A 22,774-nucleotide genomic window follows, 5' to 3' on the forward strand; every position below is an offset into this window, starting at 1 on the left:
ATCATAACGGAATATGTCGTCGGCCGTTCCATTTTTGATATGCGTTCGCTCGTTGCGGTCGCCAATTCTGTTGCCTGTTCCAAATACGGCTCAACAGTACAAAGAAAGAAATTAATTCCTTCCAACAATCAATGTTCATTCTTTAGAATTGATGAGAAATTTTTCAAGAGTCTTAATTGTTTGAATCATTCATCTATGGGCCTGAACAAACATTCATTCATTCAGTTTTATTAAACTCATAATGCACGTACGTTCACAACAAGTCATTGAATATCACTAAGGCTATGGAAGATAAAAATGTTCATCAGTTTGAATGTTAAGTACATCTGCCAAAAAAAAGTTTTTCTTGAAAATTCTGTTTTAATCAGAGAATTTTCCTTTTTTATTCTTCATTAGTTTTAAACACGAATACTTATTCGCTCATTATCGTTTAGCACATCAATTAGAGGAAATTATCATCAATGGAAATGGATAGTAGTTGTATGATATTACGAATTAACTAAAGTTGAAAACATAAAACATTGGGTGCTAAAGCAACTGTTTGAGAGTTAAACGCTTACTGTGAAGTATAATTGTCCTGATATGATGCCTAGTAATGCCATGGATCCTAACTTCTTAGGAGTCACATACTATGAAAAAACATTCATCTAGTAGTTTCTGTTTTTCTATGGCCTTCTAACAAAAGTAAATCAATTCAGTAAACCGTCAGATTTAGTAATCGCAACAACATATAACAAAACACATTTATATTCTTTCCTATCCTTCGTGGTCACGCATATAATTTATGAGTGCCTTTTCCAAACGGTAGTCAAATTAACACCTTTTGATTTCTGCAACTAATCAAACTCTGGGAGAAGACTTTTAGCCATCCAGTGTCACAGACTGAGACTTTACTGCTGAGCTATTCAGGTGTTGATTACCACTACAGGATGATTCAGTTAATTTCCAGTAACTCAGACTAGTAGTAGTGCTCTATCTTGATCAATCATCAGTAAATGATACATCAATGCACGTCACTAGAAGTTACCATAAATGTCACAATCATTCTATTTAAAAAAAAGTGTATCTGAATAACCAGAAGACAACTGTTATTGTGGTGTGTGCTACTGTTGTCGACAGATATAAGCATTATGGATGATCAGTCAAAATTGAAATGCTTGGCTGTAGAAGGTTGAGAAGATTGAAGGGAAAGGACGGGAACAGGAAGTAACTGTTATGAAAATGAAGGAACAATGAAATCCGAAACAATTATTGAAGATTTTGCGAATGAAGTACTGGATTATGGTTTTTACTTTTTGTCAAGTAACTGTGTAATTTCATGCCAAATATAATTTATTGTCTTCGCCCGTGTTTTCTTTCACCCACAGTGTTAATCGTTCTTTCTAATTCACTACCCATGCTGCCGTGCCAAACAACTCTTAGCTAACTTAGTTAGGAGTATATGAAAGACGAGTTAAGCAACATAAATGAACTTTATTAATAAAAATTCTGTGTCAACAAGGATTATATTTAACTGAAAAGTTGTGAAAATTCATTCACCTTTGAAACCTACAGACTTCAAATGATGTAGGATTGCAAACAAAGAACAATTATTTCGTCCAAGAAGTGGTCGTCAACACTGTACAAACCCCAGGAATTGGTATTTCTTGAATACTAAATGTTAAAATGTTCAAAACTATCCTTAAAAAACTGTTTAAGTTATCCGATCTCTTAGGTTATTAAGATTTCCAAGTACAAAGTGTTATCAAACGGTAGCTAAGGTGAACGTGATAAATTAGCCTCCTAAATATTAAAATCTCATATCATTTCAATATTCTAAAACTACCAATCCAGTAAACTTTTGAAGTTATACATCAATTAAACATAAGGTTATGCATCCACTGTCTACTTAGACATGGATGTAGTGATTATGATGTAATAGATAGTAGGATAATATTAACTCTGATCTCGCTGTCATAGCACTAATCTTTCAGATAGCACTCCTAAACCACTTTATAGATATGATCAACCAGTTAAATAAAGTCTAGAGCCGTGTACATTAGAAAGCATTTATTTAATAAGTAGCTTGAACAAAGGACTCAGAATAATTATGCTTTGTGTTGTTGTCAAAATATTGCATATAATCATAGTGCATATTACTTCTGGACTAAATTTACTTATAAACGACAGTATTTCAAACTTCTAAGTATTATCTATGTTGTTTTTGTTTGTACGTCACAACAGTATCTATTATATCAGCGAATTCAGGATATTTATACATTGCTCACATTAACATGAACATTATTTGCCTATTAATATATTGAAAAGTATACAAACTCATTATGCATTATGACTTTACAAAACTAATAACCACTTCATGATCCAGACAATATAATACAGATTGATAAAAAGATGCTTTGAAATTCAACTAGTCAACGCCTAAAAGAATAAAAACCTTAACAAAATTCAGATTTTAATAGTTAAGATCATGATTCATTTGAAGCTATACCACCATGAAAAGCCTGGAAGCACTGGACGGCCGTTTCGTCCTATTGTGGTACTCCTCAGAAGTGCGCGTGCGCGATCACGCCTTGAGAGATTATTTGTAGATATTCAGGAATAAAGGTAAACAGTAATGTTTATCAATAGAGAACAGGAAATTCACTAGGGAATACTGACAAATTGTAAATTTATCTTAAGAAAATAATCACAAATCAACTTCATTATGATTATCATGAGCTCATTTTATATGAAAGTAAAGATGATTCTATGATCAACATTTATTCATAAATAACTTTATATAAGCAAACAATAATATGCTAAAGTAACGATTTGTACAAGAAGTTTACAATAGTCGAAAATCAATAATAACTCAAGCTTATAAATAAACAAATAAAAGTGATTTGATTACTTGAATAATCCTTTTAAATTGAATATTGAAAAAGGATTATATACACTTAGTGAATCTTATCTGAATGGAATGAGAAACAAATAATTTTTATCCTACCATCAATACGTTATTGACCAATGTTATAATTCTGAATTTGTATTTTTCAAAACAATATTGAGTAATTAATTCAATTTACTTTTTGTTTAAACTTTCTATTTTCAACAAATGGAAAATGTTTAATGAACATATCTACATGTATATTGACAGTGTATTCACATAAATATAAGCACTTCAATAGCTAATAATCCAAATGGTATTATTTGGACATTAATTTTCAGTGGCACTTTTTGTTCTGAAAGGACCTTTTAACTTCGTTTCAATAGCCAGTTCTATAGACAAATCGATATGTAACAATGGGGTCAATACTAAGCTCTATTCTATCTTCGTATTTATTAACGAATTACAAGAATACTCTACCATGCTCATTACTCGCCATTTTACATATACAGCCCAAGATAACGAATAAAATCGTTGTCTGTAAAGAAAGTGATAAATATATTTAGCACTTACAAATTGTTCTGCTCTTTTAGCATTACTTTATTTTTCAGTTCCGATCCAGTTACAATGAATGTCTCATAGAACTTATCAAGCGAGCTACAGATAGCGACAAGAATAAAAGTGTACAATAACCTGTATTAGCATACGCCAAGCAATAAAGTACAAAGCTCGTCAGTATTTATAATTTACTGACATGATGCAAGCTCAAACATGTAGGCAGAGGACATGAATATTATATTATATTATACTAATATCATAAAGTTAAAATGATAGACATTTAAACAGATGAGATATATTAAGGAGTTTAAATTATTATGTCGATGATAGAAAATATTCAACTATATTTTTTATAATGAGCAAATGAAGGTTATGTATTTGAAACATGAAATCACCGTATTAATTCCAATTAGAAGGGAAGATAAATAAAATGAATGAATTTGTATCACAGTGAATGATTTATAGTTGCTTCAACCACTGTCTACAAACGTAGATGTGAACAATTTGAAATAAGCATGAATAATAGACCAATTTGGTTCATATAATGGTTCTAAATTTTCAAGAATATTGATTAATAACTTCATAAAAGCTTCATCCAATCTGAGCGAAGATGTATAGTGACTAGCAGTAGAATGCAGTTTGACACGCGATTCGTCTTCATTGGGACTCGTCAGATGGATGTACTCTGAGACTCGAACCCAGTGCCGTTCGCTTCAAACGCCATCGCGTTATCCACTTAGCTATTGAGTCCTGACAGTCACTTAACATGCAGATACATCCAGCTAACGAGTACCAAATAGGAAGAAACGCGCGTCAAACTGGATTCCACTGCTAGCTACTATACACCTTTGCTTAGCGTGCTTGTGAATTAAGACTTTATCGAGACAATACGCACAGTACGAACATATGCCAATAAGAGACTGATCAATTACAGTCCTAAACATCAACGGGAAGATTCAAACAAACAACACCAAGTGAACTTTATCCAATATGTTTGTGAATGGACATTTATGAAAAGCTTGAGAAAAAAGCACATTATTATCCAACTTTAGAAATGGATTGGATTGAAATAAAAGGCACTAACACACTTTCAAATTCCATACTGCATATGTCTTCATTATTGAGTGCTTAATAACAAAGGTGAGTAAAGAACCGATATTATTCGTTATCTTAACTCAAAATATCAAGTGTTCAGTGAAGAATTATATTCAACCTCAGCAAGCACACGGACCCTAGAGGAATAATATGAACTCGTTTATTTAGCAGATTCTCTATAGACACCTACAAATTTATGTCAGAGAACTCATGAATAAAATTTGCACTTGGTACATGAAAGAATTTTTCCTCAATTATTTTTGTTTTTTCACTTCAGTGTTAACTTTTTTAATCACCGATACTGTTTAAATTGATGTAATTGTTATATTGATTACGTTTATACAACTAAATTAACATCACATGAAATATGCTTTGATATCAAGTGGTAGAGGATTGTCGTCGGAAAACTTTCGAACATAATTTTATGTTACCGGAAAGTCGTCGGCGACAGATAAGTAGAATCTTGAGATTAAGTTATGCATCTTATGTATCCGATATCCCAGTTGTAACTTGAAAAATTGATCATTCATGTCTATGATTGTGACACTAGGTAAAACTGTTTTGAACTGTCTGAGATGCATCACTTCCCTCAAGATATACTTTGGTAGTCTCCATTAGCGTAATATATAAATCCATGACTTCTCAGTGATCACATTCAAATATATAACACTTATTATTTTAAATAATTATTCCCTGATCAATCAATTTTATTGGTAGAGGTAAGTAAGTAAGTAAGTAAAGTATGAAGTTTCCTATTGGGATTTTGAGAGATGTTTCACCATTTTTAGACAATCAATAATTGAATAAAGATGAAAATACCCACTGATATGAATTAAATTGCTCACTATCAATCCAATCTGTTCTGAAACTCATCCTACATAGACAGTGTTGATTTCAACAAGTTTTCTGACTACGCCCTTGAATCAATATTATTACAATTGCACGGCTGTGCTTTCGCCTACATAAGTAACGGAACCTGTACACGTTAAATGTTTGTATGATCCAGTTCATTACTTCCTGTATCACTTGTTTAAGGGGCACATTAGAGAGAATAAAAAAGAAATCAGCTCTACGGGATCGAAATCATAATATAAGGGTATTTCATTTATTTTGGGACGTTACTAGCTTTATTTCTTCACTGTAATTGTATACAACCGTTTTTTGAAGCCATCCGTTCCGTCATAATTACGATATCATTACATATTGGTGAAATTCGAGAGTGTATGACCGGGTTTGTAAGTTATTACATGAAATGTGCACGTGATCTTTGAACTAGATCTTCAGATCGGATAAGTTCGTTTCTGTTCTCCGATTTTACAGTTTCCCGTATTGTCTGGTTTTCAGAAACCCTTAGTAGTAGTCTTTTCCCAAAATTTCATAAAATCATTATTGAATGAAGACATTAACATATTACTTTTAGCTAAATATAAATGAAACAATAAAATGAAATGTAAATACATAAGAATTTTGATCAAATATCCACAAATGTTATCCTGGATTGAACAACCATTGTTGTATGCTTGACATCGGAGGTATTTTTTTGCATGAAGTGGTTGGTTTCGGTGTCCAATGACCAAGATGACATATTATGTACTTAGGACCATCTAGATAGTATTCTTTCGGACAAGAGAATATTATCATTGTTTCTTGTTTTGGGATTACATTTGAATTATGAAGATCAAATAACATTCCATCAGTTGAAATATTTGCTTTTAATGGTTCAGTTACATCTATAATCGGACAGTTCACTAAAAATGAAAAATGAGAATAACTTACCGCTCAAATAAGTATAGAAATCATTAATTTTCATCAATTTTTCAATGATTACATGGCAGTGTGAATCCACGATCCTGTTCGCAGGATCCACAATAGAACGAAACGACCGCCCAGTGCTTCCAGGTTTTCAAAAGTGGTCTGACATCAGTCGGTTGATGATCTCAATCAAGGACTTAATAATCTCCACAACCCCATACTGATGATCACATAATAAGTTATCACTAAAGCTCACTTCTACAATTGTTCATAGTTATATCTATTTATTTATTTATCTATGGTAAACAAATACATATTACATCATGTACTATTTCAATGTCTTTCAAATCCATTAAATCTTTGAATAATTTTGAACATTAATTCCGATTAGGTCAATTTCAAGTAATGGTTGTTTGGTGTGGGCTACTTATATCCACATAAGCAGTATACAACGATAGTCAGGAATAGAATGTGTTTCAGTAGAAAATTGAAAAGGAAAGAATAGGAACGAAAGCGATTCGTATGAAAATGCATGAACAATGGAATCTGAGACGATTGACTGATATTTGCAAAAGGAACAGTCAAGTTTGACACAGTTGATTAATATTTTGCAAATGAAGTATTTACTGTATGATTCTCAGATTTTACTCTATAATTTCATATTGCATTACATTCGATTGTCCTCACTCGTGTTCTTGTTCACTGCAGTTGGAATGTAATAATAAAATAAGCCATTAATGCTCGTTTAACAGAAATTAACTTGGAAGTATTAATTCTACACGTATAGTCTATTCCAATTTATCACTTTTTGCTTTCTGTATAATTAATGAAGCAAATTATTTTGAAAGTAAATAATACATAAGGTGGTTTGACTAACTTGGTTCGAATTTCAACGGAGCTCCAATCCATTCACCATATAAGCAGCGTAAAGTTCCTTTGAGATCTTCATGGGTATATGCTTTGTCTATTTGATGTAGATTCTCAGGACTATCAACCATTATATAGCCAGGAAATGGTTCATATCTTGCTAAGGAGTTATGTTTCAGACTATAAAATCTCACCCTGGCACCAGAATAGTTTGGTGGTTGTTTTCTGCACGGAGCTTTGATAAAAGAAAGAAAATGATCATAAATATTGTTTAAACTCTAATACCTATAGAAACGATCCAAACTAAGTCAGTTAAGGTCACAGTTAAGAAACCTCAATGTTTTGTCGTTATTCGAAAGAATTCGTGTCGTCCTGTTGTCAATTTTCTTGACTGAAGTATTGACCAGTCTTAGTTTATTTCTGTGTATACTTTATTGACTGATTCGATGTAGCCGTTTTCACATGCTTTCATAGGGTAGATCATTTCAAGTCCCATAGTGAACACTCAAAGAACAAAACGCTTATCCTGAATTCCACCATTGGACATATTTCATTTATCATATAAAAACATGTGTTATAATAGATATATTGAGGTAATCCGCACTTGATGCATATGGCCAACCAAAAGCGATTGAAAATTTAGTCCAGAATGTCAATCTGTCCTAATAATGATATAAATATAATACCCGTTACATAAAAGAGTGGCTCTATGAACTGAGTATTTCAGTGAATAAAGTGTTGGACGATTGAAATGAACGTTGCAGTATTAGAGACCCGATGGGATTATCAATACTAGGATGGGGATACCTTTAAATGGCAAATCTCAAATTGGATGAAACCCGCATTTTGGATTTCATTATTAGTCAGAAATACATTCCACCAAAGAATAACTTTTTTTGGTGTAATAGCAATTAGATAAATTTAATATAACTGTCAAGCTGTAACTATCCTTTTATATGGGGTAATTTTAGTTACCCTATTTTGTTAAGTACTTGAGAATGATTAGTTTATATAAACATAAGCGTATAAATTATAGATACTATCAATATTCTGTTGTTGACTTTTTAAGAAGAGTTTAGTATTTCTGTTTGTATAGTACCCCTTATTCAGATCCACAATATCACAAATATATTTAGTTTATAAGCAAGATGGATAGTGACTAGCAGTGGAATGCAGTTTGACACGCGATTCGTCTTCATTGGGACTCGTCAGATGGATGTACTCTGAGACTCGAACCCAGTGCCGTTCGCTTCAAACGCCATCGCGTTATCCACTTAGCTATTGAGTCCTGACAGTCACTTAACATGCAGATACATCCAGCTAACGAGTACCAAATAGGAAGAAACGCGCGTCAAACTGGATTCCACTGCTAGCTACTATACACCTTTGCTTAGCGTGCTTGTGAATTAAGACTTTATCGAGACAATACGCACAGTACGAACATATGCCAATAAGAGACTGATCAATTACAGTCCTAAACATCAACGGGAAGATTCAAGCAAACAATACCAAGTGAATTTACTTTTAGTCTAGCTCTTTACTCATGATATTTGATGAGATAGTGACAAAAAGGTGGAATGTTGATGAACTCTGAGATTCGATCTGTATTATCGATTTTGAAAACCACATTCATAATACAGTAAAGTTTTATTCATCAAGGTAGTTTACATATTACAGTTTTCTTTCAGTGTAAGTAGAAAATATTTTCTTTTGAATAAAAATAGTTGGTTTGTGTAAGGATCATTAATTGAAAGAAAGATTATAGGGTATATTGAAATATTTCAATTAACAAGAGGCTAATAATAATAGTTAACAGTGAATTAATCTATAAAACACAATAGGACGAAACGGCTGTATAGTGCTTCCATTTTTCCCTTGGTTGTCTAGCTTCAATAGACTCATGAACTCAATTATTATAAATGGTAAATGCCTATTGAAATATGCATATACTACTTGTATTGAATTCTATTAATATGAAATAAAAAAGTAGATTAAAATTGTCTCCACATACCAGGAATACATTTACTTCGAACACTCCAAACTCCATTTTGACAAATAGTAATTGGTTGATTTGATTTAATCAATGCATAACCTACTTGACATGTTACATTCAATTCTGATCCATGTCTAACTCGTCCACCAGGTAAAATGATTTGATTAGAGATAGCATTTGTTAGGTGTATTTGTGTATTTTCTCCTATACCAAATTCTTCTGTAGTGATTTTTATAATTTGTTTATTACTATTATTTTTACTATTTATCAAGTAGACATCTCCATGTTCAACAGTAAATAGATAGCAATGTTTATAACACTGTGGAAATGGTTGAGGTTTCCATATAACCTTGGTGTTGTCTACACCACAAATAATTTCGTCATTTTCAGCTGATAACGTTGTATCTGCTTCACATCTAGTTTAAAAGTAGAAATCAACTAATGATTAATATTCTTAGTCAACAGTCAAGACTGAAACTCTCACATTTTGAAACATCTTTGTATCATCTTAACTGTTCTTCCTATGCAACTCTGAGTTATTCGTCGAAGAAACATCATAAAGCTTAGTTGGTTATAATAAAGCCGGAAAATATTATCCCGAATCGGTGTTGTTTATTCGTTTGTTACTAACCCAAACAATTGTGCTATCAGGATAGATTTTCAGTCGAAATTTACAAATACTGAAAAAATAACTAATGTTAAGATAACCTATTTGCGATTATTTCCTATGTGAGACACGGCTCACTTAAAATGAACTATTGGTTACTACTCTATCATATGTTCTATAATAACTAACGTCCGATGAGAAGTCGTGACAGGTGGAGTTCAAACTGTAGTGTCGGTTACTATGTTAAGCCCATATACCTTATTCTAGCTTCTGGACAAGCCAGTCTACCCATTCTTCTTGAGTCACGTTTTGACCTTGGTAATCATATACTTATGGACCTTGACTGTTTTTATATGAGCACATATGTGTGTACACTTCTTATATGGATGAATGATTGTACTAAATCTACGTGTTCAATCCTCCAACCTCGTATTCAACTTATTTAATTCTGTTGTTCACCAACGTGAATTAAGTTGATGAACTATACAAGGGTAGACGACATGTATATTTAGACAAATTATTAATAAAGTAATGCAAAGTATTATCACACTCAATGGATGATTATCACTCAATATTTATCTGGCCTATAATGTAAACTGTCATCAAAGTTGTAAATCAGATTCTTTCTATTCATAATGAAAAGTAATTGCGTGTGGACTGATTGTAAATTTATATACCCTACTGTACAATGTATACAGATTTATACTACCGTCAATAACGACTACGCTTGTATTGTTTCGCAATATTGAATAATAAATGGTGTTAAAAGTCATTGTGATTTTCAATGATTGAACACATGACAATACATTTCATCAAACCGATAATTACTCAATGAACTTAGATGGACTGTAGTATCAATTTATATGTTAAGCCCATGTACTATATTCTAGCTACTGGCCAAGCCAATTCACCTATACATTGAGTCATCTTTTGATGTTGTTAATCATTCGCTTATTAACCTTGACTACATTTTTATATGATCGTTTATGTGTACCCTTCGTATCCTATTCATCATACGTCTGTCATTCATTTTTGTCTGATTATAAATATTGAGTAATGCTTGCTCATAGCGAGTTGGCTTCCCAGTCATCTCCACTATGCATCATCTTTGTTCCGCTCTCTAACATTTGCTCATGTGCTTATAACCTTCTGGTCTGCATCATTTATCAATAACGGTTATCGAAGTGAACTATCATTGAAGCACGGCACTACAGGACAACTGTTTATACAGGATATGTATATAACGTGTACGAATGTTTAATTTTGGGTCTGTATTGATGGAGACTTCCCATCCTTCAATGATTCTCCGACATTGAATAACTAATGGAAAACCAAACATTTGTATGTTTCATCAGAAGGGGTTTTTGTGGAGATTTAGTATTTTTATAGTGGAAAGCGTGATTCAATTGTAGCTAGACCACCAGGGAAAACCTGGAAGAACTGGACCGCCGTTTTGTCCTATTGTGGGACTTCTCAGCAGTGCGAACCCACGACCTCGCCTCGCGAGATTCAAACTCAGGGCCTACCAGTCTCGCGCCAGAGCACTTAAGCGGTAGACCACTGAGCCGGCATCCCATGGTGTTTATGTCTAACTCCAACCAATCCACGAAGTTGAACAACCGTTCACCAATTGTCTTCAGTAAGTTTCTATCTCACAACAGACGTGGTTTGAACTCCACTGGTCACCGCTTCTCACTAGTTTTCGTGGATTTACCTCTCGAAGTCATTCACTAGTGAGCATATGATTATTATTATCAGAAGGGGTTTTGTGGAGATTTAGTATTTTCATAGTTGAAAGCGTTAGTCAATTGACGTTAGACCACCAGGGAAAGTTTACTTATTTAAAAATTACTGAATTATTGATCTTCCTAAATAAGCTTTGGTTTTTTTTAGTAAGAGTAAACTGTAATCACCGAACGACAGTGATCATATTTACGGCCAGAAGAGTTTACTTTAAACTTTTAAAACTGAAACTCATCATTTATAGGACTGAGATGAATTCAAGAATTGATCTCTTTGCAGTAGTCTACATCTTCGACTAAGACAGTGAGTATTGTGGACTGAAACTGTTCTTCGTTTTTCAGTGTCAATGATTCATATATACTTACTTTAATCATTGAATTTTAACTACTGAGCTTCTAAATATCAAATTTTATATCCTGGACGTTCCATCAGTGTGAAACAACAAAGTTCAGCTATCAAAAAGAACTGAACTATAAGATACTAAGCTCTTAGTGACTATTTAGTGTATTACTTAATTACTTTAAAACTATTTCTTGAATCACAATGGTCAAAAGTATGCTTTAAATAGTTAGCAATATTTATATTATGGGATGGTAATCGGTCGTTGCATAGTAACCTGATTTAAATAAAAATAGGTTTATTTTTAACTTGTTTATCTGTTTACACTAAATGTTTACGTAAAAACTGTAGTGGTAATTAACTAGTGACAGCCGTCAGAGGTTTTACTAAAGCATGTCTTTGTTTATTATTGTCACAGCACGAGTTTTAAGAAGTTTACGTCTGATGTAGTCGAACAGTTGTTAGTTCAGAAAGAAAAAACACAAATTTTTTTGATAAGGGCTATTATGGTAAAAACTGATGAGAATAGTGTAGTGCAGATAGTCTTACAAATAAATATGAGGATCGTTAGTTAACGAACAGAAATAAACACAAGGTCAGTAGCATTGGGATTAAAGACCTATTACTTCTGTTTTAATTCGATCCTGGTGACATTATCTTTAATTAAAGAATAATTGATGAAAGCTATAATTTCCTTATATGTATTATACTTATTATTTTTATTGGGTCTTTTGTTACTATTCAGTGTAAGTTTTGTGAACCTCCAGAGATAGTTTGAAAAACTAAAAGGAAGATTCAGTCAACCTTTCAATCTGACGATTGACAGAAAGTTTCCATAACACTGTTAGAGTATTTATTAGACAAGATAGTACTTTATCAACACTAAGTTTATAATGAACATGTAATCCAGTGATAAAATTAAATCTATGTCCATAATTTGTCATTAATTTGTTTGCTTTTTCAAGTGTTGATTAGCTTTTGAATCAAGATATAGAAGTCAATCCTTGTCTAAGCAACTCTGTTGATTAAACATCTAACTGTTATCTTGTCAGGCATTTTATAACCCTCCTGCAAACCTCTATTATTGATAGCCTTGTTAACTACACTCATGTTCACTTACATGTGTAGTTGGTTTATGTGCGATTTTTATCGATACTGAAATTGGTTATTTTTAATTTGTGGACTATTCGCTTTATATAAAGACTCAGTCACTCATCATCCCCTAAATAGGCTACTACATCAATTCACATACATTCCTCTTAATCTGTCTTTCAAAGTGAACGTATGAAAGATATTTTGAAGCACTTTTGTAATCGACTTTTTATTTCTACATTTTACTGGTGTACTTAGTCGACAAGTGCTGGTCGGCACCCTATGCTCCATTGGGAGTAACAGGCGTAAGTAACTAATTAAGTAACTTAGTCGACAAAGTATGTGAGAAAGTAGAAATTAGGAAAAGATTTTGAAGGTGGCTAGGTCATACATTGGAAAATTATCAAACTGCATCAATAAGCAAGCGCTAACTTGGAATCCTAAGTAGAAAAGGAAAAGAAGAAGACCGAAGAACATACTGAGTCGGGAATTGGATAAAGATATGAAAAGGATAAATAGCAACATGAAACAACTGGGAGGGATCGCCGAAGACGGAGTTGGATGGAGACTACTGGTTGGTGACCTATGCGTTTCGACGACGGGTAACACGGGTAAGTAAGTAAGTAAACAATGTAAAATCTATATTTTATTAGCATCCTTATCACGTCGTCATAACTGAACCAACAACAAGGATTAAAAAAATAATGAAAAATGTTCAATATAAACCAATAATAAATTCATTTCTTTGATTTTCATCGTTCAGTAGGTGAAGTGTCGACACCCATAATAAATAAATGTCGTAAAACTGGTAGAAATAGGTTATTTTTTCTCTTACATGTAAACGTTTATGGGGACTTTTTTCCTGATAAACCTTTGAAAGGTTGTCTTCTAGTCTAGTGAACACACAAATACAAGTAAAAACACGTAAATCCTGTAAATAATTTTTAAATGACGCGAAACGTGCATTTTTCCTGCCACTACAAACTATACATGGTGTAAGCGATGCTTCAGTCAATAAATATATTCAATAACTTCTGAATGTTTCCGAGTTATGTACTGATGTTTTTTTACTACGTTTAAAATGATCGAGACGATACTAATAGCATAAAGATGAATTCCGTGTTACCAATTTCACTTAATGATTAATGCGTAATAAAATTTCACTGACGTCATAATTTCATACAAGTAAGGAAAATGTAAAGTGAACTAGACATAAGAAATTAGATGTCTTAGGAAGAAATAGTGAGATCATTAAACACCACCGTATAAACAGTCTATATATGATCTTGAGCAGTGGAGTTTAACCGGGTCTGTTGTGAGATGATAACTCATTGAAGACAACAGTGAACGTTGGCTCGATTTTGCGGATTGGTTGAAGTTAGAAATTAACACCGTTGGATGCCGGCCAGCTCAGTGGTCTAGAGGTTAAGCGTTCGCGCGCGAGACCGACAGTCTCTGAGTTAGAACCTTACAAGGCAAGGTCGTGGATGCGCACTTCTGAGGAGTCCCACAATGGGACGAGATGGCGGTCCAGTGCTTGCGGGTTTTCCATGGTGGTCTAGCTTTAATTGAATCATGGACCCTACTATTATTCAATTGACGATAATTTAAAATCTCTATCTAGTATCAGAATCACTAATATTTTTCTTTCTAAACTTATGGTTGACACTTTTGATGTTTGAAGCGAAATGTACTTAGTTTGCGGTCCAATGCGAAAATCAACACTGGCATGCACGTTCATCTGGATGATAAGCCTAGAATGGGAGGAAATGAGTATATTGTACGCCCCTGCTACCTACAGTCCATCTGTTCTATAAACCTACCACTGTTTTGATAAATACATGCCAATACATGTAAAGGACTTATAAAAGAAGTAATTAATCTATTGAAGAGTCTTTCGTAGAAGATTACCAATAAAATCGGAGTTTATTTCGGCTCATTCCATTTTCTCCAGTTTTACTTATCACTATCACACAGAAATAATTTTTGAAATAATGTATCCTTCGTCTGGTAATTGTGAGACCGTTTACCTACTGAGAGATTCATTTATCGGCATTGAGTATGTAAATTGTGTATTTATATTAGAGAAGAATCACAAAATGCAGAGATTTTTAAGCGGTTTAACTACTTTTCACTGCAACTGTATTCCCACTAAGTAGTTGTGTTCGAGAGAATAAGTTTATTGAGTGTTTTGAACTTACGTTACTTTTCCTTTACTTCCATAAGTTGTGGTTGTAAATGTTACTTCACCATTTTGAATTTGAGGCAGTGGTCCACAATCTTTTTCTACAAAACCATAAAATGAATGGTCAAACAAACATAAACTCGAACATTCTTGACATTTTTGATACGCAGAAGACATAAGAATATTGTCGATCAAGATTTCCCAGAAGTTCATTGAAATTAGTATGTACATGACTTTTATTAAAATAGATATGTGAGGATTTTAAATTTTGAGTGTAACACCATTTCATGGAATGATATTATTCAGTGAACCATAAAAAAATACAGAGTGTTAAATAACTAGTTCATTTTAGTATCGAATTCTTCAGTTTTTCATATTTATCACCTTACTAGAGATGTAATCCAAAATCTCAAGATTTTGAGGCAGGAGCTTTAGCATAAAGCCATTGAGATGTTTCCCAATGTTTCACACTTTTAGTGTCAGTGATGATTATTTATTGCTGTTTTGCCCCGATAAGGATAATAAATGGTAACTTTGGTATCCATTTATGGACCAATATTATGCATATAATTTTTATCGTATATGTGCTAAATAATTAAACTATTCATATTCATGTTCCTTTCATTATAAGCTTTATTTTGACCTATAGACTAATATTGTACGATTTACCATTCTTGAGTTATCCATAGTCTATTAATTGCTACCTCCCACATTCACAGCCACATTTGGCTAAATCTTGTACAAATGTTATTTTCTATTTTATTGGTACAATGTAGTCAGTTTGATTGGTATATAAACTCAGTATATTTGAAATATAATGATTCATACCACACGGGCTGTTCTGGACTCAACTGGCTGGGCTAGGCAGAAGCACGACCAATAAGTATTCTAGACTGCTCGTACGATTTCTGTGTGTCACTGTTCCAATCGATAAATCGCTGCTCTTTGATTAACGGTCTTATCACATCATACGTTAACAGGGCATCCACTCAGCCACAAGTTATAGAAATTGCCATCAGAGAAACCTGTCTCATTGTACTTGGTTAGATATGCTCCATCGGTAACAGTTTTTCACTGAAACCTTGATAATTCACACCTCAATATAATTTGATATGTAGATTCACTCCAGATCACTTACTTTGTAAAATCAAACATAGTGCATCATAAACAAGCAGTTTATACATAGTTTTAAACCATTCATTCCTCAAGTGTGCAAAAAAAACCATTCATTGGCTTGATAATTACCATCAATAAGTAAGCGATAAATTCTTGATGACTGATGCTTAGATGCAGTGTAACTTTTTTCACAATTACTGTCACATGTACAAAGGGAATCATTTCTAGAATCCTTTTTGTAATGGTGAATACATTAGACCAATAATCTTTTAATAATGAATATTGATAAAAATTAGTGATTTTTGACTGTCTTTAACCATCTAGGTTTCACAAAAATGTTCTTTACATTTGAGTGGGAGTTTTTACTGTGAGTACTTGAAATTTTATACTTGGTTATGGAAAGTAATTGAGACTAAGTAACATCGGTAAGAGAGTTTTCGGCGAGACGATAATTTATGGACGAACCAATCAGATTAGAGATAAAAAATCTTATGTTTTGGCCAGAAATTCATCCACTCATTCGGCTAAATACCATTTCGGCATTATAGCTGATGTCCGTTCGTGATGAAAACATTAAACATAATTTCTAACCCTAACGTTCAACTGTAAATCTTAATCCTAGTCCCTTGCACTAATTTATAATCTTTAATTGGCCCTAGTAAGTAGATGGACATTTTCAAGGTCATTTCAGCGTCTCTCGAAGACTTTCCATAAATTATAATCTCACTGTAGTGCCTACATCAGTTTATCATAAAGAAATTCTCTAGTCTCTTTGGTGAGACTATAAATTATGGACGAGCCAATCAGAAACGTCTGAGGGTCACGGCACCAATTCCAATACCTGATGCTCAAGTGCGATCGGTTCACAGAGGCTTTTAGAGAAGAAGTGACAAATAAGCGTCTACAATAAATGGGACTACTGAAAGGTTCCTATATTTATAATTGCGGTGATCAAATGACTTGTAGATCTTGTGCAGACTACCGTAATGATATTGTCTTTCGGTGTAACTCATGTTGGAGGAAGAAGTATACTAGAGTAGGAACTTTTTTCGTTCGATCCAGATTGAGACTAAGGCAAATTATAATAATTGCTGTGAATTGTATAGTTAAAACACCAGTAACATCGGCTGCAATATCCTCAAATGTTACTGAAGCTTCGGCCTTTCGGTGGTATGAGTGTTGTAGAAATATATGCGTAATAAAAATGACAATCTAACGCAATCAGAGTACACACAAATAATATTGAGGCTATGTGGCCGAGGTTGAAAGAGTATTTGTGGCCTTATCATGGTTCCAGAGACCTACTATTATGGATCCATCTAGATGAGTTCCTCTACCGTATGCATTACGATTGTAGAACCTTTGAACCTCTTTTTAACCTTGTCAAGTTTTTGGACAATGTAAAATAAATGTAGCCACTCTAATTCTTTAGTTTTGTATATATTTTTATTCTATACTATCTGTTTCCTGATTGAGTAATATTTATTATAGTTGAAAGCGTGAGTCAATTGAAGCTAGACCACCATGGAAAACCTGGAAACACTGGACGGCCGTTTCGTCCTATCGGTCTATCGGTTAAGGGCTTCGGCTCGGGACTGGTAGGTCCTGGGTTCGAATCTAACTCGCGAGAGTGGGTTCGTGGATGCGCACTGCTGAGGAGTCCCATAATAGGACGAAACGGCCGTCCAGTGTTTCCAGGTTTTCCATGGTGGTCTAGTTTCAATTGACTCACGCTTTCAACTATAATAAATACTAAATCTCCACAAAACCCCTTCTATAATGAGTAATATTTGTCAAGGTTAGTTGAAATTCGTTTAAAGTTCGTCCATAAATTATTCCCTCGCGACAGACATAACTTATTATTTCATTTGCCTTCACCACACATTTTTTTATTGAGTATTTCATCATTTGGTCTTTTATTAACTATTATGAAGTTGGTTCGTAGTTTATAAAATTAGAGATTTAAGTATGACACTTACTACAATAGTCATAAGAAAAATACTTTAAAGTAAATGGTAATCCGAATAACGATCACATACTTTTACAATACGGTTCTGTTCCACTCCATTTTCCGTTTGTTTGACAAACTCTTTGCGAAGATCCATGAAGTTCATAACCTTCATCACATTTAGATATATGAGTTCCATTGACATTATGTGAACTAATCACACTATTACCATTCAAAATTGCTTGTGGTTCTGTACAGGTAATGGCTATTTCAATGAAAACGATAATCATAAATAAATAAATAAATCCTGGTGCTACTCTCTATAAACGGTCATCTATTGTGATTGTTAAGAAGTCTTACATGTATTATATATACCCCAACTTATTCGGACCGTCATAAGTGAGAAACGCAAGACCAAGTACAACAAGTTAAAATCAGTATATTCCTGTCAACAACAACCCGACGTAGTCAGTAAGTGACAAGTTCGGGTCAACATTATTATCTTCATTTACACTTGAACACTCTAAAGGACATATATTGAAAGCTCATTAGGTTTTGATCATAACCAGATATTGAGTTTCAATGTTATTTCATGTTATTTTTCATATGTCAGTTGTAAATTATTTTCGATATTTCTAGTGTATCATAATAACGACTATTATTATGTACATTTCAACTTGTTAGTCCGTTCACTTCATTCTTACATTAAGTTCTTCGCTTACCATCGATCTGCTACAAACTCTCCTATTACCGATGGCCAAGGTAGAGAAAGTGGTGTACAAACTTCCTTTTGATACAAAAGTTTGGTTTTTGAGCGTGGATTGCGATGGCTTCAGCAATGTACAAAAGACAATTCGTTCCTTCTTTATTTACCAAATGTTAAAATGGAAATTTTTACCAAATATTAATGAATCTAATAGATTCGTAAGTGGATAATATTCAACTTACCTTGACATATTACCTCTTCTCCCGACCATGATCCATTTTCTAAGCAAATACGTCTACAACCTGAGAATATTGAAGTCATAACTTGTACATTTCTGGTATAATAATTTATGAATATAAAACTTTGTAACATGTTTAAAATAATTAGACTCTTTAAATTATTTGATTATGAAGTACTGATTAATGTCTCGTTCACTAATCCCATTAGTGTTGATCAACTTTCATTGATTGAATCGAAATGTGACCACTATTCCAGTAAGCTTGACATACAAAGTTCAAATTCTATTAGGTATATAATTTGCACCAAGATTCTAGTACTCTTTCATAAGAAGTGCCAATCAGAATGAAAACTAGGTTCAGAGTTTTCCCTTGACTACCTTCAACTACCTGACATAAAGTGGGTTCTAGATAGTGATTTTTATCTTTATTCTGCACGAACTTCAAAGCTTCATGGTATCATTCATCTGTAAAGTACCTTTGTGAATTGATTCGACTATTTTAGGCTGATAAAAAGTAGTGTTTCTTGGCATAAATGAGTCGCGTGAATGAAAACAAATATGAAATACTTACTTATTCAGGTGAATAGAGCAATGGTTTCAGTTGTTTTTCGTTCAAAGTAAAATGTCAACCAAATTATATTAAACTGATGTACTGAGTGATAAACTATTTAATTGTATACGTTGACTTTAATAGGTAGTTATATAAAATCCTCAGCCTGTTGTTTACATTGACTTATGAGTGTAAGTGTTCACAAAATAACTTATATATATATATATATATATATATATATATATATATATATATATATAATGATTACATTGTGATATCCCACTAAACAGAAATTTGTATTACTGACGTTTCTTAACTCAATATATGTCACATCTTCGAATTAAAAAATAACTAACTGAAATAAATTAACACAAGTTTAAATAGAAAGAAACAAACAAAGCAGAATATTTTTATTGCGATCAAAATCACAACAAGTCTGAACTTGTCAATGTCATGTTAGGTTCGGTTAAGGTGATCCTGTATGATAAATCACTGTGTTTTTACTTTTGTGGATGACGATGGGTATGAAAAATGTTTCATTTGTAATATGAAATAGGGGATTTACGATCTTTTGTAATCTTTTCAGAAAAATTCACTTGGTATTGTTCATTTGAATCTTCCCATTGATGTTTCAGACCGAAATGGACCAGTCTCTTATTGACATATGTTCATATTGTGCGTATCGCCTCCATATAGTCTTAATTCACAAGCTTTATAAGCAATGATGGATAGTGGCTAGCAATGGGATCCAGTTTGACGAGCGTTTCGTCCTGTTTGGGGCTCGTCAGCTGGATGTAGACTGCATCTCAGAGTTGATGTTCGCTCTGCGAAGCTATTTATAAACCAGACATCCCGCTAAGAAACGTTGTAGTTAAAACTAAAAATAATATCGTATTTACATCCACTGAAGTATGTGTCTACAAACAAGTTGTGTCGATGATGATGCATTCTTCATTGGAATGTCTTCTCGTGAAACCTCGACTCGTTCAAGGGAACTCTTAAGTTGGACAAAAGGCTTTGCAAATAATCTATTAGAGTTGGAAAATCTATAAATTAAATCAGTGAAAGCAGTATATGCTATTTTCGGTAATATCAAAATAATTGTGAAATATTTTTCTAAATATAAAGGCCAGTAGCCGAAGCATTTCATATAATGCTCAATCCGTTTTCCCCCTATTGGAAAAAAAGACGGTCGAACTATTTTTTCCTAAAAGCACATCTGACTGTATTCATATTCTACACAATCTATACATGTACAACTTTTAACTGGACTATTTTACCTTAAAAATGATACATTTTTCATATTCATTATCATACACAAAAACAAAAACACAATGATTTAGCATATATAATTACCTTAACTGAACCTAACATGACATTGACAGGTTCGAACATATGATTACCCTAAAAATACTTTCATTTATAAGAAACCTTGAAAACATTTTTCAGATGTGTTAGAATCCTGAGCTCATTGGAATTTTTATAGCGTACTAATTTCTTCTCAAAGAAACTTACGAGTAGATCCATTTTCATATTGTCCACTGAAATTTGGCTCTGAAGTATACTTTTACAGATTCTACTAGTATTTGACCACAGATACCTTAGAAATATTGCTCTCATGTGCTGGGAATACGGGGCAAGTGATAGTGAGGTTTAGACGCAAAGTATTAGGGAATTATGGTAAATCAATTGATGAAGTTGTGAATCTTCATCGACTGAGATGGTTGGATCACGTGTTACGTATGCCTGAACACCGATTACCACGACGCGCTATACTGACTAGTATTGGCGATCGTTGGAAGAGAGTAAGGGGCAGCCAAACCAAAACGTGGCATCAGTCCTTGAAGTCTTTAACTTCTGGTCTGAGCCATGTTGGTAGATGCAGACTACTTGGTTGGGGTCCGCGTGACTATCGTAACCCAATTGTTGTTTACTCTGAATGACATAATTAGTATATATATGGTGAGGGTCAGGTATAGAATATATTTTGGCAGAAGATCGATAAGGAAAGAACAAGAACGAAGCGCAATCGGTATGAAAACGCATGAACAATGAGATCATAGAAGATGGACTGATATTTACAGAAGGAACAGCCAAGATTGAGACAATTGATTTTTATTTTGCAGATTAACTGTTTACTGTATGGTTATCAGATTTTAGTGAGATAGTTTGTTATTTGTGCTTAAATACTTTGATTGTCCCCACCCGTGTTCTGTTCACAACAATAGTATTAAATGCGTAATGATGTTTATTATAGATAGAATTCCATCGATAATGATTGTTTGATCAATACTGAACAGATGCAAGCAGGTTAATCAAAACTAACAAAACTTTTACTTTTCTATCAAACATCAATCCATGATGCATGTCACAAGAAGCTTTTTGTAATGGAGGTTAAAAAACAAACTTATTAATGTTTGTGTCTAAAAACGACTTGTCTAGGAGCTAAGGATGGAAACATGTAAATAAGTGCCAAGACAATCTTCAGTTTAGAAAATTTCACTCTTTGTGAATTCGTTTGATTTACACAAGCTTTGTAGTGTAAGCTGGGGATTATCATTACTAGTTGTATACGAAAATTAGATAGTTTCAAGTATAATTCAAGTATAGTTCCTAGAATGACCACTTCATTTTGTATTTATCAGTTCGACTGCTCCTGTGGAACAAGTTATATTGGTCGAAGTTCTAGGAATTTACATTTTCGTGCTCGTGAACACCTCCCAGCGTGGCTAAGCAAAGGTCTGATGAGGAAAGTAAACAGCTCGATTTTGGCCCATTTAGTACAAACTGGTCATAGTGCCAGTATAAACCAATCTTTTTCAATTATTTATAGGGTCAGTAACTTTTTGCCTAAGCTTGTCAGACTTAAAGTCCTTCAAACGGCGGAGGCAGTAGCCATCAGAATGAAGAAACCTGAGCTGTGTGTACAGAAGAAATATCTCCAACCCCTACTTCTCCCTTGGCCAACCACAAGGCCAATTAATGAACAATCATCTTAGCTATTGTATGACCTAATTTGACTATGTACTTACGACCTTTCGTAGTCAAATGCAATTGTCTCTCTTATCTTTATTCACAAATCTTTGTATTTTATTATTATTATTATTATTATTATTATT

General features: G+C 33.3%; 1 protein-coding gene across 1 annotated transcript in view; it reads right to left on the minus strand.

Moving 5' to 3' along the window:
- Positions 1–6,007: 6,007 nt before the first annotated feature.
- Smp_165480 (c4b-binding protein beta chain, putative) overlaps positions 6,008–22,774 on the minus strand; it is a gene marked incomplete at both ends in the record, with an annotated part of 28,158 nt that continues 11,391 nt past the window's right edge. The window contains 5 exons of the mRNA XM_018792537.1: positions 6,008–6,267; positions 7,149–7,373; positions 9,150–9,350; positions 18,253–18,426; positions 19,110–19,201. Coding sequence (XP_018644003.1) covers positions 6,008–6,267; positions 7,149–7,373; positions 9,150–9,350; positions 18,253–18,426; positions 19,110–19,201 — 952 coding nt within the window. The remainder of the gene's footprint in view (positions 6,268–7,148; positions 7,374–9,149; positions 9,351–18,252; positions 18,427–19,109; positions 19,202–22,774) is intronic.

The sequence above is a fragment of the Schistosoma mansoni genome, assembly GCF_000237925.1.
Source record: "Schistosoma mansoni, WGS project CABG00000000 data, supercontig 0252, strain Puerto Rico, whole genome shotgun sequence".
Classification (NCBI taxonomy): domain Eukaryota; kingdom Metazoa; phylum Platyhelminthes; class Trematoda; order Strigeidida; family Schistosomatidae; genus Schistosoma; species Schistosoma mansoni.